At 33.5% G+C, this 20468-nt stretch overlaps 1 protein-coding gene across 1 annotated transcript in view; it reads left to right on the plus strand.

Moving 5' to 3' along the window:
* Window positions 1-20468, plus strand: part of LOC113505945 (sine oculis-binding protein homolog) — a 35038-nt gene that overhangs the window by 6883 nt on the left and 7687 nt on the right. The window contains exon 2 of the mRNA XM_026888827.1: window positions 9558-9575. Within this exon, the coding sequence (XP_026744628.1) occupies window positions 9558-9575 (18 nt within the window). The remainder of the gene's footprint in view (window positions 1-9557; window positions 9576-20468) is intronic.

Raw genomic sequence — 20468 nt, forward strand, 5'->3', positions numbered from 1 at the left:
ATGTTATATGAATTAAACTAGGATGATTCATTTTTGAAATTTAATTTTTCGACAATATTCGGTACAAAGATTCTTCATAGGTTTAGGATATTTAGTATCTAGTCAATTTCGACATAAGTTAAAGAATGAATTAATATTGGTTGGTCGGTGCTTTTATGAATTTTACAGTGAGAATCATAGTCATCATAACAAAACATCTCATCATTCGCTGGGTAGTGACATTTATAGTGACCCATTCCAGCTTCGCTAATCGCAGGGATAAATTCTATAACGCCTATTAAAGTATATAAGCTACTTGAAATCATTATAGTTTCTGGTACCTCGTTTACTCTAAACCTCGTAGAAACATTTAGTTCAAATGCCACTGTTTTTGATACAGTATATTTACACACTGTTTGGTGGTTACAAGATGTGCAAACGTTATTTTCTTCTACAATACAAATTGCATCTTCTAAACTTTGGATTCCAAAAACATACCGAATATTGTCGAAAAATTAAATTTCAAAAATGAATCATCCTAGTTTAATTCATATAACATGGTCACCCTAAATAGCGAATTCGTAAGGAATATTTAGAAGTGATTTGTTTTTCAGATACCGAACATATACAATGTTGATCTGTGCATATGTATTTAGTAGACCGTTTATACTAAATGTTAGTGTCTCTGGTATTTTATTCCGTTTTGATCTCAGGTAGGTACAGTCAATTATTTATTATGCAGACGTCACGATTGAGGAGCCAAATGAAATGCATTTATTTATTAAATTCGCTCAGTCTACTACTTTGTCCATATACTACAAATTCGAACACACTTACTACTAAATGTCTTTAGAGTGGAATATAAATTGACCAATAACTTTCATGGCAATTCATGCTCTTGTGTATAGATCGAGGAGCCACATTAAAAGTATTGTATATTCTTGAATATAAACAGTACTGGGCTCAAATTTTTAGTAGACACTATACACAATTGCTACTAAATGATACAAAATTTTCAAAAATATACATGGAATACTTTCCGTGTTTCAGGTGGCTCCTCAATTCAGATGTTTGGATTGAGGAGCCACATTCACAGTTACATAACTTTAGACATATTATACTACAAATTTCAGAATTCGGTCTACAAAATTATTTTCTTTCCTACTAAATAAGGGGGCGAGCTTCCTTTTTAAATCGAAAGTGGCTCCTCAATCCATACGGACATTTTATGTCTAGGGCGATAATAAAAAAAGAATAGGTGTTCAATTGTGACGTTTAATTTGTGAACAGTCAGTGTCGACTGATCAAATGAGTGGTCACAACTCACGGCATACTCCTTCTATACATCAAATGTGAAAATAAATGAGTAAGAAGATGTCACATCTATATCAGCTGATCTTTGTATAAAAGGGGGTGAATAAACACCACCTTGCGGGAATGGGAGGCGTGCGTGCGCGTATCAAGTGTTCGTCCACCATCATCAGATCATACTCACACAATATAACCCTTACGTCAAGGAAATAAAGACTATATTTCTGTGAAGAAAAAGCTATGGAAGGATAAAGTCCGATAAATCTAGCTCAGAGCTTGGATTTCTAAATGTTAGTCCGATCTGTTCTAAATTTAAGCTGCGCGCGTACCATAGTGCATATTTGATTTTAAAAAGCGAAAAAAGTATAATTTTTATCCTTCTTGTCGTTTAACCTTTTTTCAATACTAGCTGTTGCCCGCGACTTCGTCTGCGTGGTTAGAAGATATAAGTTATGACTTTTTCTTCGCTCCTATTGGTCGCAGCGTGATGATATACATATAGCCTAAAACCTCCCTCGATTAATGGTATATTCAACACAAAAATATGTTTTCAATTTGAACCAGTACTTTCTGAGATTAGCGCGTTCAAACAAACAATCAAACAAACAATTAGTACATACATAGTATATACATAGTAATTAGTATATATATAGTACAATTAGTATATAGATGCCAACGATATCTTCGCTACGTTTCATCGATTTTTAATTTCTCGCGCGGAGATTTTAATATTACGATAACTCATTACCTATTAACATTTTTGGCGTAGTGTAAAAGGCAATTTGTTCTATATTACATGCATAATATATCTAACTTATTTATTTGGATAAGGATTAATACTGTATTGTTAAAAAGAGGTTCGTAAGTAACCAATAATTTTACTGTATTAAGAAAACACATAAAAATGGTTATTGTGGGTTATCCTTGGAAGATAGACATATACCACCGCGGACTTTTTTGTAGATCTATTAAAGAGGTACAAACCCGCCATACATTGTTTTGTTGTAACTCAAAAGGTTTTGGCAGCGTTCTCGATGAAAGCTCTCGAATGGCTTAATTTTTTCCGACATGTTTAACTAATATCGCTGTAATATCGTCAGTTTACACAAAACCTAAACTTATTATACACTAAAACCTTCCTCAAGAATTGCTCTATCAATCGTTGAAAACCGCATAAAAATCCGTTCAGTACTTTTCTAGTTTATCGCGAACAGACAGACAGACAGACAGACAGACAGACAGACGCGGCGGGGGACTTTGTTTTATAATATGTAAGGATAGCTGTTGCCCGCGACTTCGTCTGCGTGGTTAGAAGATATAAGTTATGACTTTTTCTTCACTCCTATTGGTCGCAGCGTGATGATATACATATAGCCTAAAACCTCCCTCGATTAATGGTATATTCAACACAAAAATATTTTTTCAATTTGAACCAGTAGTTTCTGAGATTAGCGCGTTCAAACAAACAATCAAACAAACAATTAGTACATACATAGTATATACATAGTAATTAGTATATATATAGTACAATTAGTATATAGATGCCAACGATATCTTCGCTACGTTTCATCGATTTTTAATTTCTCGCGCGGAGATTTTAATATTACGATAACTCATTACCTATTAACATTTTTGGCGTAGTGTAAAAGGCAATTTGTTCTATATTACATGCATAATATATCTAACTTATTTATTTGGATAAGGATTAATACTGTATTGTTAAAAAGAGGTTCGTAAGTAACCAATAATTTTACTGTATTAAGAAAACACATAAAAATGGTTATTGTGGGTTATCCTTGGAAGATAGACACATACCACCGCGGACTTTTTTGTAGATCTATTAAAGAGGTACAAACCCGCCATACATTGTTTTGTTGTAACTCAAAAGGTTTTGGTAGCGTTCTCGATGAAAGCTCTCGAATGGCTTAATTTTTTCCGACATGTTTAACTAATATCGCTGTAATATCGTCAGTTTACACAAAACCTAAACTTATTATACACTAAAACCTTCCTCAAGAATTGCTCTATCAATCGTTGAAAACCGCATAAAAATCCGTTCAGTACTTTTCTAGTTTATCGCGAACAGATAGACAGACAGACAGACAGACAGACAGACGCGGCGGGGGACTTTGTTTTATAATATGTAAGGATATAATTTAATGAAGCTTATTTGGCACCTTTTTTGTAATAGGTACCTACTTCTTTTGTATTTTTTTTACTCCGTTTTTTTCTTAGATACGCAAAAATAATTGATTTATTTACCTTTCAACAGTACGAGTATATCGAATAATACTCATCCCTTATTAATTACTTAATTGCCCTCACTAACAAATGAATCGTCTCAAGACGGAAGTGACCACAATTCCACAATATCACGAGACTAACAAATATTTCAAAGACCAATAAATCAAGACAAGTAATATAAATAATGTGTAAAACGTTCCTATAGATGTTTACTTAACATCGGGTGACATAAAACCGCGGGTATAAAGTTACTGAGATATTCGATGCTGTTCGATGTGAAATTCTCAAAACATTTAATATTTATTTGTTTATATCATTTTACATAAAGCTGGAGTTTAATTATCGTTTTCAAGGAATGAACTCGTGCAATTAATTTATTTTATTACTTTTACGCGAAACGAAATCAGCTCTATTTTGCTGTAGTAGGTTTTTATAATTGTGTTAACATAATACTAGGCAAACTATACTTGCTGAAGTTTAGTATGATAGGTACCTACTACTTTGATTTTCTCATATTTTTTATTGAAGTAGGAGAAAATGTATGTATTCAGTTTTTTATAAGTTTAAACAGCGACAGAAAAATAAAAACGCTTAAATTAAAGCGTTTTTGAAATCAATCTTAAAAAAAATAATTAAAAAGAATACCCTATAAATTCAAAGTCTAAATATCTATTAGAAATGAAATAAAAGAAAGCGAAAATTTTATAAAACAATACAGAAAAAAAAATCCTTGAAGAATTTTAATAAGTGATTCGAACAAACACCCTTTACATACAAATATGTAACGTGATACGTTAAATTATGTGTCTACTAAATTTGGACGGGTCGCTTTTAGGAGAGTGTCGGCTTACAGCGCCCTCTCTGGTTACAACTTGACCGGACACTACTGTGCATTAGTGATGTCCATATTGCATATTTTTAAGGCTATACTAAGCTTTATTGATCCGTTTGAAAAAAAACTGTAAAAAAATGTTTTTGTTGTAGCCAGTAAAATTATTTCCGGTTTTGATATTTTTTCAGCTTACTTTTTATGAGAAATGTTCGATCTCAAAACACTGGTTGAAATAATACGTTTTGTAGTACTATCACTATAAAACGAGTATCCAATTACCGGAGCCCATTAAAAACCTTATAAAAACAGAATATTTTCCCAGCAGGAGGCTCGTAAACATTTCACAATTACTATTGAGTTTCACAAAATTAAAACGAAATATTATGATATTGATGAGGTATAATTAAAATATTTTTAATTACATAATTTGAGAACATCGGCGAAGGTTTCAATCGATCGTTTTAATTATTGTAAGTTCTCGAGTCTGACACCTGACGCTCCGTACCGTCGTTAATTTTAATGTAAAATGAGACGCCGTGTGCCTCCGTCGCCTTTGCCTGTGTGCTACGCGAAATACAATAACTCTATGAAATACTCATAAAATATATTTCATCCAGTTTTTCAGTTTTCACTCATGAATTTACATATATGAAAACATTATTGATATAAAATGTGAAGTCTTTTGTTTTTGTTTGACTGCAAAAAGAGAGCATGTATAAAAATATTTCAATGTCGAATGTAGGTAGGTATTGTTATTATTGTTATTAATATCGTGCTATCAAAAAATAAACAAAAACGTTTCTGTCAAAATATTATTTTATCTGTTGTTCTTAAATATAAAAAAAAATGATAATTTCACGACATAGGAACTTGATTGACAGATTCAGTTCAAATGGTTATACCAAAAGTTAAGATCGACCCCTCAATCAGTCCTCAACTCCGGTCGCAGCATTGAAAATCCAGTAAATCCCGTTTGCGGTACAAACAATGCGTGAGCGGAACCCTAAGCGCAGTTGTTGAACATGATCCCGTATAATTAATGCTCGTCTCAGCTAAACCGGCCCTGGCGTCATTTGACTCCATTCTGCGTCACGAGCCGGCCCGTCAGCCTGACGTTAATTTTCGTGAAACACGAACCGTCTGGCTGTACTTCTTTTTACGTCTATAATCTATGACTAGTTATGGTGTTTTGTAGGTATTGGTAATTGTTATCGATAGCCATGAGACAATAGGTATACAAAGGGAAAAATTACTTTGTGATGAGTTGTTTATTCTAGTGTTGTCAGGCAACGAAGCATATAATATTATTTGCACGGTCACATAATTGAAAGTCATTTTTGGAGAAAAGATAAATTTATTACACTCCAAACCTGAGCTTATAAATTAGTTTAAATCAACATAAGCAAACACCCTTTCCCCATTTCATCTCAAATCCATTAAAGAAAAAAAAAACATTCGAAATCGTTTCCATTTTTTCGGCCACTCAAAAACGCTGACATCGTCCATGTTGTCATATCGTAATACGAAACTGGACGCCGCCACTTAACACCGTCGCATCGACTAATATCTTGTAATCAGACACCGAGGAACGCCGCTTTTTTTATTTTCGCCCGTCAAGAATGTTTATTTAAATCCTTTGCCAAATTCAAAAAGAAACAAGTTAAGTAGCATTTGTTTTTTTTTTTTCAAGTTATGTTTTTAAAAAGAGTTTTGATCTACATATCTATATGTTGCCACAAATCTTCAAATTGTAAGTTTATTTTTTGTAATTCAATTTATGCGTTTATTATCATGGTTAAGTTATAATTACTACCAAATCGATATCGACAGTTTAAAACGTAATGCAGTCGCTATGTATAAAAAACCATGTTTTTTGCTTTGACATATTTGTAAAACCACTTTAAAAAAGAAGTAAGTGAGGGTTAGCTCTGGAAGAAAAATTACTATGTTCACGTACAATATACTAATATACTAATATACTATATAATATACATAAAGGTAAATTTATCGTTACATAAAAGTCTTACATAATAAAAATATCCCATAATTTAAATCACTCAATGCTTTGTCTCCACAAGGTATTTAGCGGCATCTCTATTGTGCTAACCTAAACTGCACAACCAAAGCATATCACGTTTAATACACCGACATACAGCCAACCAGTATTATATTATGCAGTAATTATTGCAGGCTGAAGCAGAACCCCTCGCACCATGATAGAGACATATTATGTTCAATACTGGACGTTGCCGTGACGTGGATGTATCACATTCTAATTAAATTTTGAGCCATAACGTACACAATATTAATAGGTAGTACCTACGTGCATAGTCCTTTGAAGTCCGCAAACAGCGTAACTGAATATTGAAACATTTTGTGCTACCTGTTTGTGGTATCGATATTTTGATTCTGACTCTATTATGATTAAATATCATAGATTATTAAACTATTCAGTATTTTGCTTAACATTTTACTTTGTCTTTTTCGACATATTTTTTGTAAAAGAAAGATAAAGGAACATCTCTTTTTGGTTTACAAAATGAAAAGAGTAAACAAAAAACAAAAGAAAAAAAGCATTTTTTTTTAATCTTGGTCACCCTACTGACAAGTATAGCGAGCCATAAAATTTAAAAAAGCAATTCGGCCGGGCGCATTTGTTTCCCTGCTATTTTAGTTACCGATAAATTTCACTAGCACTGCATAATTCCTATGTAAAACTCTAGGCACAATATTAATTCGTCAAGTGTATCGGGTGACTTAATAAACATAATTTGCCGTTTCATTCCTCGGCGAATATTATGTGACAAAGAAAATATGGTTGTGTACCCCGTGATAGATATCCGTGCGAATTGCTTTGGAATGCCATTTTAAGTATTGCCGCTAATTAAGTACAGCTTTATTTGCTTCTAATGACTAAGAACAAGAAGTATACGTTTCTAATGTTTCTATCACATTTATTTGTCTCTTAATCCTTTTTTGCTGAACTAGACTAAGTACTGTTTATTCGCCTGTATTAGAATTTTCGAAGTAAAGCTTTTCAAGAGCTTTTAGACATTATTAACATATAACATTGGCAGTCGCACTCAGTGTTTTAAGATTTGTATCAATAAATTAACTGTGCTCGTAAATACAATGTGATAAAAAAGATTAATCTGAAAAATATCGCTCTCCTTAATAAGAGATCATTTGCAGATGAAATCCTCATTGTTTCTCATATTCCCAAACAATATCTGACCATCATGAGGTTTTACATTTTTTACAAGCGCTATCCACGTTGGACCAACATGGGCTTTACGAAGAGAAGACGTCCGAACAGACTGGCAACGGAGTTTCTTTTTAAACAGTTTCGAAGCAACATTACTGAACAAAAAAACGTAGGTAAACAAGGTAAAAGTTTAATACTTGTGCTGGCTGCCAGCTGATGAAATATTTTATTTATAATAATAAACTTATATCGGTATAAATGGGCACACCTCGCCCTTGAAACGACACTGGTCGTAATGAGTGAAATCATACGGTATTATAAACATTCGTTGTGCAGTATTCTTGCTCTGTGAGGCAGGCGCTTACGTCACAACACACATAATAAGCAGCGGGAAAACACTCGTGATTGTAGAGAGAAATATTTAAAGTAAAACATATTTATTAAGTTGGACAAAATTATGTTTCTATGAGGTTAAAGTTCAGTGATAGGAGGAATAGTTAAAATTGTTTAAAACTGTGTCTGATGGTTCACTTCTAGTCATGAAGCTAGGAAGATAGAATAGAAAACTATTTAAATGCTTTATTCTTATTTATATTATTTTAGCGATATATGTAAACATTATTTTTGGTATACCCCTATTCTAAAGGGTGGAGAAGCGGGAGTTGTCAGACTCTTACTGACTAAACCTTAATTGTCGTACTACGTCATCAGCGTATTGTTGGCCCATGTCAAAGCGTTGCAATTCTTTTTGAAGATATAAGGTACTTGCGAACAATTCTTTCACCCATAGAAATTGTGACGCTTCACGGCAAAAATTTAAAAAATCAATCGATCATTTTCATGATCGACTTACATATTATGTAGGTATTCAAATAAAAGAAGCAAAGGTTTTGGTAAAGTGACGGCGCCATGAACATTGTAGAGCAGCATCTGGCTCTCTCTTTGCTGTCTTTTTTGAAGAAAAGATTATGGTTTTTCCAGTCTTTTATTAATCTAATTACTTAGAATTAAAAAAAAGAACGTACAAACGCTACATTAAAACTATTTAAACCCTTTCGTGGACAAGTCAAATCTATAATATTATTTCGACAACAAAAATATACTACCGACTTCAATTAAAACTACTGAGCTAAGCGCAGCGAAATTTTTATGGGAACAAATGACTGTTATTTCACGTTAAACGAAATAATAATCAACAAAATCATGAGCACATGAGCCGATTTTGTCTGAGGTTCTGAGATAAAGAATATAAAAAGTACAGCCTAATTAAGAACCTAATCCTTTGAATTCGGTTGAAAATCCCAACAATTTGATCTATGAAAGAGTGTATTAAGTTCAGTAACTATTCCACTAAGTCCGACATAAAGTATGTTCGATGCATGCTTCTACGGACATTGGCACTTGGATCTAAATGTGGTCTAAAGATTCCGGAATGAATATTTCTTGACTAACAATAGTTCCCAAGTTCATTATACATATTATAGTATTTATGTGTAAGATAAATTGGTGTTTTTCTACCTTAGACCTACCTTGTATCGGGAAACAATATGACTATCGTCTATTATGAAATAATAGTTGTCATCATAAAATACCGGTCAAGTTCGAGTTTCACGTTGACGAATATGCAAAAAAAACGCCTGGTGGGTCTGGTGATAGACGGACAGATAGACAGTGGAGATTCAGGAATAGCGTTCTGATTGTAGATTGTCCCTTTGAGTGGGGAACCTCGTAAAATGATAATCTGTTTTTTTTTTCTGTTTCCGTTGTAAATCTTGAATTGTTTTTACGGGTGTGTTTAAATTATGATTAAGGGATGTGTCAACAAACATTTTCGTAATTCGTGCATTCGTCATGGCATGACCTCCTTAGGCGGTTACCGATGAAGGGCAATTGTCGTAGTTTTTGTTAATTTTTGTATTTATTCTAATTGTAAGATAGATGTCAAGATATTTTTTTTTACTTATCTTTATTTTTGTTTTGTTTTAGTTGCTGAATAATAATAAGGTATGTTTATTTTATATTTTTATATCCACATTCTAATAGTCTTCATAAAAATACATGATCACTGAATCTTTGCCATCGCGATCTAAAGTTTTTCTCCATGATTTGTTGCCTTAGAGTAATTAGACAATTAGTGTGTCATCATAAGAACATTGTAATCTGTGAAGCTTAATTTTACAAAGGAGTGTTCAGAATGCGCGGCTCGCGAGTTACGCCCGGTGTTGCCAGCTAAAACGAGTTTTCCCCGAAAGTGTGGCGTTCCGTTCTCGCATGACCAAAACAGTCGGGTGCTATACTCTCGGGTTGCCAGAAGAGCATTGCACGGCAACCCGACACGCTCTTTGTTTCGTACCCAGACGTTATAATGAGAAACATGTGAAACATAATCGATCTACGGATATCGGAGATGTAATATTACGCCGTTGCTTTTGTTCAAGGCGCGTTCGTGTTCGCGCTTTGTGTTTTCTATCGCGATGATAGGGTTTTATTTTGAGCCGGTGTGGGAAACTATTCTGTGACTGCCGAGCGGCGAGCAGTGCCGAGCGCTGCCGAGTATTGCCGAGGCGATACGTCGGTGTAAGTTTAACTGTTATAAACTTTGTAATCTTAGAACTTCATTTTAAAAGCATTTAGATTTTATTGATAAATGGTCATACACTTAAAATTAAGGGTTGGCCGGTAGACCACAAAAAGCTTAAGCTCATATTTAATTTACCCTATTTGTTTTGAAAAGACAACTTTGCTAGTTGGATAAGGTTCAATTACCTACGTCTTTCATAATAGTTTTAGTCATGTCTGTTTCTCGGATAGCTAGACAGATGTTTATCATCGTAATCAGACAAGATGAGTCACTGTCTATTTATGAATTTTAAGAAACAATTTTTATGTCATACTTTCTAGTATCAGAAGTATGTAGATTTTACTGCTTTAAACAAATGTTATATATACAATTTTTTACCTGTAAAATAATAAAAAGTTTTCATTCTCCTTTTTAAAGATTTTTACTGTTTATTCAAAAGCTCGGATGCCTACAACAAAAAATAAAAATAATTTTCTTATCATTTTTTTTGGTATTATCACAGAAGTGAGAGCCAAATCACAATCAAAATATGTTTTTTTTTTTCGGTGTTTCAAAATCTCTAACTGTAAATATATCTATAATAGGTAATCTATATGAGCATATCCCCAAGGACTAAATACCCAGATTGCCCTGAGTATGGATGAAGAAAGACCAGGACCAGCTAGGGGTCTATTCTGCAACTCTATATCATTGGGGTCCAATTACAGAATCGTCGCATCGCTGATTCACAATTCGCGTTTAACTAGTGATTGTGAAGCAGGAAATGCGAACTGTTACTTATTGTGTCGTTCTGATAAAGTATTAGAACTTTTTCTAGGAGCTCTGTTGAATAGACAAATGACAATCGTCGTCGAAAAACATTAGTTGCGAATTGCGAATTAGTTAGTATTGAAAGCGATTACAGTTTTAAGGTATCTGTCAAGTTTGTAATTAAATAGATATTTTGTAAATTCTTCCACTTTTTCTAAACCCATGCAGGCAGTATCAAACTTTGACTGGTATTCTTTTCCCCAACTTCCAACGGCAGACATAAAGGTTTAATTGTTATAATGATTTGAGAAAGCTTTATTATTTTTAAAACATTTATAAAAAAAATAAAAAAATAAGGAGGCCTTTAGAGAAAGAACTATATGTATACTCTTAGACCGTCTTAAGTACATATTAAATCCAAGAAGCTTTTGAGAGTACAGTTATTGCTCAAATCAAAAGCATAGCCTGTTGCCGATAGTCAGCAGTCTCAATCTTGGCTTCAGTGTTAACGTATGATAGGGTTTTTTTCGTCTAAGTCTACTCGTAACACAAGTTGTTGACAAAAAAGGGAATATGCGAAAAAATACAACGAACCACGATGCGCTATCTCGTAGTCACTGGATGACTGTGACAGTGGCCCTTTTCCATGAGGTTCCAGGTAGTCATGTCATTGTACTTAGGGTAGTATGAGAAAGCAGTTAGTCGACAGTCATTCCAATTTCCTACAGAAGTGGAGTAGTCTCGTATGATGTTCGAAGGCCTTTAAGGTCTCCCAGAGGGATCTCGGTGTACGTACCAGAAATACCTACCCGTTAGTTAACTACTCCCCTGAACTCCAGCAGCTGGTCGCTCGACTAACAAGTACATGTTAAATTTGACCATGGCCTCATTCGTCCCCAAAAAGTACCAACTTTATAAAACCACAAAACCTTGATGAATATTTCCTACAAAAGAATAATCAGCTGAATATTGTTGGTATCCGAACACGGGGCGTCCCGGTAACACGAGACATGCATAACAAAGTATATTAATAGCCCGGCATGACGTCATAGTTTCAAAATAATGCAGAATATACCCACGACTTGTTGGATATAAGAGGTCAGATAGTCTTACTAGTCGATATTTGAGATGTTTTACTTAGAGCTCCCGGAAAATTGAAATGTGATCAATGAAACTCTACTTTGACCACAAGTTTTGAGATTTTAGTTAAAAGCCCCGACATTTGAGTTAAGGTACCTAGATCAGTAATAAAATATGTAATTACTACATTTAAAACGATAGAATCTTATAATACCCAACTTTGTATTACTTATGAAATGTTTTCTCAAACTCTGGCTGACTCTCTTTTCGTGTGATCATAATATCTCAAGGTATCTGAACAATTTATAAGAATTAAATCATTGTTAACAAATAACTAATAGGTAGCTAAGTTTTTTCCAGTTTAAAACCACTAGTCAACACATTTACTTCTTGCAATCTCTGCATCCCCCTGTGGCTGACCGGTAGAGTCAGCCTCGAGCACTAAGTCCGCCTTTAAACATATGTTAATGTACCATTGTACCTAAAATTAGAACGAATACCTAAATAAAATATTCAAATCCAAAAACAAAACCCGAGTGATTCAAACAAAACAACAAAACTAACACAAAAGCTCAGATACCCTTCATTATTAGAGGCAACAACAAAACATGATTCCTTACCTATTCTAAATTAATATCTAGCAACGTTCTCCGTGTGACGTACATATTTGTTTCCACGTACATTAGCACTGCGATCGTTTTACACGGCATTAGGTAAATTATAAGCTCCACTAGTCGCTGAAACACGATATGTTTGCAGTCGGTGCCGTCTCGGCTTTACCGTGATCATAGAGCAGCGAATACAGTAGGACAATGTATAATTATATCTCTATTATTGTTAGCAGTTTGTGTTAGGATTTAACTTTATTTTGGCTCGTTGTTTGTGCGTTCGTTAGAAAAAGCTTTGCGTTTTTGTGAATGTAAAAATGGTGTCAGAGTTTAAGCTGCCCGTGGGATCAAATTTTCTTTTCTGGTTTCCTCATGATGTATCTCCGCACCGTTTTTAGCAATTTGTTGTTTAATACGTATATGTAAACCAGAGTTAATAAAAAGTTTTTATGCGGTTTAAAATACTCAAGCGAAAACGAAAAGCTTCGTTCTGTGTTGCAAGTTGAAATTTATAGTCAAAGGATGTTCAAACTTAGAAAGGCAATGTATACACGCAACAATATTATTGCAATACAAAATGAAGTCGTTTAACAAAAGTTCATTAATATAATGCGCCTTATCACAACCAATAATATCCTGCGTATTGCATCCAACCATTAGAAATTATCCATTTCGCCTTAGTACCTGATAATCACAATCAATTCCGTTTACGTTGAATTCGAGCCTTAGTACAGTTAATATAAAGCATGTTATCTAGTAATACCGTCCTATAATTATGGAGAATATAGGCTGTGTCTGTTCCCTAACTGTCATCGTTTGACTGGACAGCAACACGACACGACAGTGATGGTATCAGGTGCAAGACTGCTTTGCCTGTTCTCAAATCAAAGACTTGAGTTGGCTTTGATATACCTAATGCAGATTAGAGGATGCTGGATTAAACTAACGGTTATATTAGATTAGGCTTCTCTATAAAAAGTATTTATTTTTTAACTATTTCGGCGTTTTCTAAGAAGTATAATTAGTGAAACCTATTTAGTTTTATACGTAGCTACGTATTCTATTATTGTTTTTATTTATACTTGAGAAATGTCTCAGACAAATTGATGCGCTCCGTTTCACGTCTGGCACTTATTTTTTTTTAATCAAGACTAATCTCTATTTTTTCCCACGTTTATATAATCTCACTTTCGAGTTTTGTTTGTTTGTCGTTCGATTGGATTTTTGCAACTCAGCTTGAGGCACTTTCCGATAAGCTAGCAGGCTGAAATTTTCAGGGTAGCGTCAAATCTGATGACAATGCAATTTACAACGTAAATGTAAAAACTGTCAGTTTGATAAAATTTGTGTGGGTATTAAGATTTTTTAATCTATTAATTTTTTTAAATCCATGAAAAGAAAAAAATGTATTGGGAAATGTTCAGTCGTCATGACTTTTATATGGAAATTAGTTCTTCACAGTCACACGCAATACAATCACAGCGATTGGTCTCAAAAAAGGCAAAACGTATCAATTTCATGTTACCTCATTTATTGACTTGCATAAAATTAAACATAAAAAGTCCATAACTGTTGTTTTTATTTTCTTAAATATTCAGATCTCAACTGTTTCTCCTTGTTCTCATACGATCAGTGAAACTGATACCATTATTATAAGGCAAGCTTTCATTTTGAATAAAAAATATCGGATTTCTTAGTTTGAGATGGTAATTTTTCGTTTATAACTTTTGTATGTAAAACTCGAATTATCTGAAGTAAGATCTGATAAGTCTACGTCTAACGCAACCTGTTGTTTAAGTAGTAAAGATAAATAGGATCAATGCAACTCTAACAGCTATTTTTGAAACTTATTAAATGTTCAGAAAACTCAAAAACAATAGCCGTAACACAAACACAACCATTTCAAAAGAATATTCGTAACGAAAATGAGGTTATTTTCATTTTTGTTCTTTTTACAACATTCATTAACGAGTGCTTACATATTCCGTATTTAAATTTAAGCTGCCAGCATTATTTCGTCTATGAAACAAAGAGTCCGCAAAAATCCGTCACTTTTTGACATTGAAGTACTGTTAAAAAGCTGCTCTGTGTCGTCACCTCGCTTCGCCCTAATGAATGACGTAGAGGATGCCTCATGGCGGCATGATAGTGATTGCGTAGGTTTGATTAGTTCTTTTGTGCCGGTCACTGGGTCAAGGAATGTACCCTTATTGCGAAAATAACTTCATATTGTATTGTTGTTATTTTTGGAAGGTAAAGGGTGTTCAGTTACGTTATGTTGAAATATGTTGTATATATTGTTAATATGATCACGTTATTGTTTTATGGATAACATTTAATATGTTTGTTGAGCTCATATTTAAATTGCGAATCTCGAGTTCTCTTTCAAGCTAAGACCTGCATGTTATTGTCATGATTTTCAGTTTAAACGCATGTGACTTTCATTATATTTTATAATTATTTATTATTAGGTTAATAGTTTGTAGGTAAACTTTTGATAATTTTTTTGTCGAACCATAAATTTAAAGCAAAAGGAACTACAGAACTAGCTCTAGCTTATTCAGTTGCGCTATACCAGGAAACACACATTTGACCCAACGCGATAGTTTACATATTCTTCAAAAGCAATTTACGTGCGCTAGTTTAAGTTTCAATTCCAATATACTGCGCTCAAAGACTGCAACAGTTTGTACAGCGTCAAGTTTTCTGCTCTGGCAACACCGTGCGTAGGTCGCCCGGTGTCCGATTACGAACGCTCCTAAATTTACCTTAGCCAAGCTACTGCCATTAAAAGCATTTATGTTATATTGGATATCACAATATTATCGAGAGTTGAGTTACCGCGCTTTGACCGGCCACGTCTTTGTTGCTGCCTTTTGTGAATTTTGTCTGCAAAAGTTGTGTTCAAGGCTGTTGCTATAGCAACCGTTGTGTTTGTTCTAGATGATTTTTAAATCTAAGAGCTTTGGTACAAACTTTTAAGAGGAAATGAAAGTGATAAAAAACATTCTTTGGATTTTCTTAGTGAGAGAAAATATTATATTATCTGAAAAGTGACCAACACAACCAACACATAAAGTGTAGCCGGTGCTAACTTTAACTCTTGTTAAAAGTTCGCTAGATAAGAATTTTATTACGTACTTTAAATACTAATTGCTTGATTTGCACTCACAACTTATATAGATCATAAAAAGAATGCAACAGATGTTAACACAAAAAAAATCCCCCAGATGGTACTAACTCTACGCAAAAATAGAACGATACTACTTACATAGGTAATACGTACCTATGTCACATAAACATACTTGGGAGTTATTTATCTACGAAAAAAAAATAAATTTAATGTACATATTTCTATCATGTCCAATTATAAAGGTTTCGGATGAAAGTAATTATATTTATTAATTATTTGTGGACAAGCTAAAAACCCATATCAATGGCCCATTACTTATGTATGACAGAAAACATAAGAAAAGATTAAATCATTTTCTAAAACAAATCGCCCTTAAGTGCCCTAATTGTAAAGTAAAATATCTTAATAAATACACACTTAAGAACATCTCTAAGCAAAGTATTTTAACTATCTCTATGATATAAGTAGCTCATAGCTTTCTATCCTCCTACAACACAACGTAGACCAGTACCTACAGACAGTTTTATAATAATGTTTAGTAATATCCCTTTTGGATATTATCCTGAAAGGGTTTGCATAAACACAAGCAGATCGATTTCGGCTTGCACACTGACCGTACGTACATAGGTGCACCGTGCACTTGTTAGACAGACTCTATGTGTTGTCATTATGTGAAACTGTGCACGTACAGGTGATTTTACATCATTTGGTTAGGTTAGGAAGGTTAACAATCTTGATGTAATGTTATACAAATAAATGTTGAATAAATGTTGAATAAATTAACGACTCTTGATTGTACTTACGTTTATTGTTATAAGTTTCACATTCGTTTTTAGACGTGTTTTATTTTTAAATTGAGTTCTTAGATAAAAAGTCCAAAAGGTTAAATATTTCATGTTGTAGTTTAAAATGTTGGGAAATTAAAAACGTGCAGTGAGTGCTGTTTTAATGAAAGTAAGCATTAATAACTGGCTACACTAACATAGACTGAGCATTAAATAAAAAAAAAACGTTAGAGAAGAAGAACACAAAGCTTTACAAATCACGTCTCAACTATATCACTCAAAAGATCATATAATCACAGATTATTAAATAGTTACTACGTAAATACACGGTGATTTTTTAGTCGTCTTACAAAAGGAGCCCAGTTCATGTATCCGACGTAAAATACCCCTAGGCGCGATTATTATTTTTTTATCATCAACTAAGACAATAAGTACGAAGAAAAATTAAACAAGAGAAATCTGAAAATACTCTTAAAATGATAAAAACGCCGCCGCCCGCTCCCCTCACCATTGTTACAAGGCTCGGACCCGAACGTGTTCTAGTCATTGGATACATGAACTGGGCTGCTTTTGTAAGACGACTAAAAAATCACGGTGTATAATTCCCAAGACCGCAAAGCTCAACACCAGTCTTAAAAACTTAAAAAAAAGAAAAACACAAAGACGAAACGCAATGTAAAATATATTGAATCGAAAATGGAGAACTCCAGAATACATTCATAATATTCAACTGAAAATATCATACTATTACGAAGGTTCAGTTGCATTAACTTCTGTATTAATTAATCGAACCGCTAAAGTTACAAGGCTAATTAATATTTCGCAGTAAAGATACGGTAAAATCCGTATATACGTTCCATATTTACGCCGGAGTATTGCAACCGTAAATGGTGAATAATGGCCGTCCAGTTTTACGTGTGCTCCTTGCATGAGTGCGTTTGCTAGTATCGTATTTTCACAGAGTGATAATTATTACGAAACGCAACACTACTGGTACTGACGTTCGCAGTAAATTGAAACGCGTAAGCTCACCTACCTTGTAATGGGGGCGTGTGGTTAGATCATTATTAGAAACGGGATTTATTGATTTCATGTGTTCTGATTATGTTTGATGTTAGATACTGATTCTCAGTAAATAAAGCCTTTGTTTCTCTATTTGAATGTGATTTTAGTTTCAGTAAGACTTGGTTTCTGTGTAATGAAGTTTTTTTTTCGATTTGTAGGCAGGGTATGGTGTTTTGATGAAAACGTTCTGGCTTTGCCGTTATATATTTGCAATTAGATTAATATAATTTAGAAGAACGTGATATAATGTTGTACAAGAATTTTAAGTTGTTATTTTTTAAGGATAATGTTGCTAGCGAATAGTTTTCGAATAAAACTTTTATGTAATCGTAATTACATAAAAGTCGTAATTATTAATTTTTTGAAACAAATATGCGCATATTAAAGAAAATAAAGTCTTAATCAGTAGGTATAGAAACAGAAAGTAAACAAGATAAGTAGTAATAGCTAAGCGGTGATTAGGCAAACGAGTATCTTGTAAGATCAGATGTAACCGGAAACCCATGGGAATCAGTAAATAGTTACATTTGCGAATACCGCCGCCATTACATAATCATGTTTTATACGAGCTAGCAGACTCTGCTACTTCTTGAGATATTAAAGACACTGTGTAACATGTAGACAGGAAAAATATGTTTAAGACATTTTCAGTTTTTTCCAACTTGGGATCTTCAGCGAAAAGTATTGGTTGGGAGAGGTAAAATTAAAAAGAAATGTCTTAAAAACTTTTTTTAAATTAAAAAACGTGATTCATTCTCTCATTTCGGCCAGTTGAAAAAAATCAGGTAAAAAAGAAATACATCTATTACTTACTAATTTCATAATGTCATTAACCTACTGTTATATTCTAAATACGTATAAAACCAATGCCAGTTCACACGAGACACCTAAACAATGAATCCATCGCAGATTTCTTTCCGTAACGAGAGCCCAATTATCTTAGCTTGCGACTGGTCATCTTCCTCTGAAATATTACCCCTAGGACGCTGTCACAGGCTTGCAAGCCAGATTAATTAAAACCGTGTTATTTTGATACTCGTTTGTCAAAGGTATATGGTTACGGCGTAATGATGGATTCTCACACAAGGCTAGCACCCGCTATCACTATGTTGGCTAACATCAATTTTCCGAAAATCATTTAATAGTAGCGCAGGTATTTTGGTTGCTCCTGGATTTATCATTTTGTAGTTTACCGAGCTTGGGTTTGTGTTTTCGTATTTCGCTCCTAGTTTGTGTTACACATTGCCGAAATGAATGGTAAATTCGGATTTTAACGTTGCTGATAATTCTGTATTTTCTTCTTGCGCCCTTTGATGCTATTTGGGGTTGGAGATTTCCTACCAATGTGTTAATATATGTATGAGTAGGTTATTGACGCATATAAGTTTAAATAAAATGAGGATTTTGCGTCTGTGTTATTACCTACCTATATTACTTATGTGCTATCAGCGGAATGAGCTTTTTAGTTTCGTAGCATTGTCTACGAGATAACTACGTCTACGAATTGTAGCATCATTTATTATGTTTTTTCAACGTTTGCATAGTGCAATCTGTGGCAATACGTTGCACAATCAAGACTATATTTATAAAAATAATAATTTATGTATATATAATGTAATCATTTTTTTCCTTGGACTTTGAACAAAGAAGTCTCAACATTTTAAATCTCGTACCGAATATTACAAACACCTATGATAAAACGTTGACGTCGCCAAATACAATAAATAGATGAAAGTTTTATAAAAAGAAAATGCGATTCTTAGGTTTTATTACGCCATTAGCAAATATTACAAGCTGAATTAGCAACACGGCTTTATGTCTGTAATGACAGCGAGTTGTTTTTTTTATATACTTTTTTTTGTGACACAGATACCTCTTGAGTTACGTGTTGTTGTTAAATCGCGACGTTTTGTATATCCATAAGAATTTATGATCGTGATAGCTGGCAGTAATGTGGATTTTAAGGAGGTCATCAAGCGCGGCATTTATTTATATAAATCGTGTTTTATTTAGGTTTTATGTAAAAATAACTGTTGTATTTGTGGAGGTTATCGCTGGACGTCTAATATTGTGATCTGTATTACGTGAGGTTACGATTAAACGTGTGATTTGAACGATTTTCCGTAAAATTTTCCATAAATTTCGTAATTGGGAACTTATATTCGGTATCAACATAAAGCTCTTCGTACGCGTAAGCCCATGGGTTTAATAGAAATCGGACTATCCTATCCGTTTTGACGTGAAGACAAACACAAAACCATACATGACTTCGCATTTGAAATTTTTTTATGAATTTGTAAGATTTTATTTTTCTAGTAACTGGTTAATATCACTTCGTTTTGTTTTCTAATATTGTTTCACTGCTTTTGTTTCAACCATTTGATTTTTGTTAAAGAGCGGATTTGTACAATAAATTAAACTAAACTAATATTTACATTTTTAAATCTACCCATATCAATATAAAATGAAAAAAATACATTACTAGCTGTTGCCCGCGACTTGGTCCCCGTGGGTAGAAGATATAAGTTATGATTTATACCTGCCCGGTTTTTTCACATTTTCCATTGTATCTTCGCTCTTATTAGTCGCAGCGTGATGGTTTATAGCCTAAAGCCTTCCTCGATGAATGGTCTATGCAACACAAAAATAATTTTTCAATTTGGACGAGTAGTTCCTGAGATTAGCGCCTTCAAACAAACAAACTCTTCAGCTTTATATATTAGTATATATAGATTTACAAAGCGAAATTTAATTTAAATGAAAGTTTGGAAAGTTTAGATGTAATAGACTTTGTACGGTTGAAATATTATGAAATGCACATAACCGAACCTATTTAAAAGGATGCTCATACTTTTTGAATCTTCTTTAATACTTAAATGTTTTACCTTAGTGAGA

This window comes from Trichoplusia ni, chromosome 27 (genome assembly GCF_003590095.1).
Source record: "Trichoplusia ni isolate ovarian cell line Hi5 chromosome 27, tn1, whole genome shotgun sequence".
In the NCBI taxonomy this organism is placed as follows: Eukaryota; Metazoa; Arthropoda; class Insecta; order Lepidoptera; family Noctuidae; genus Trichoplusia; species Trichoplusia ni.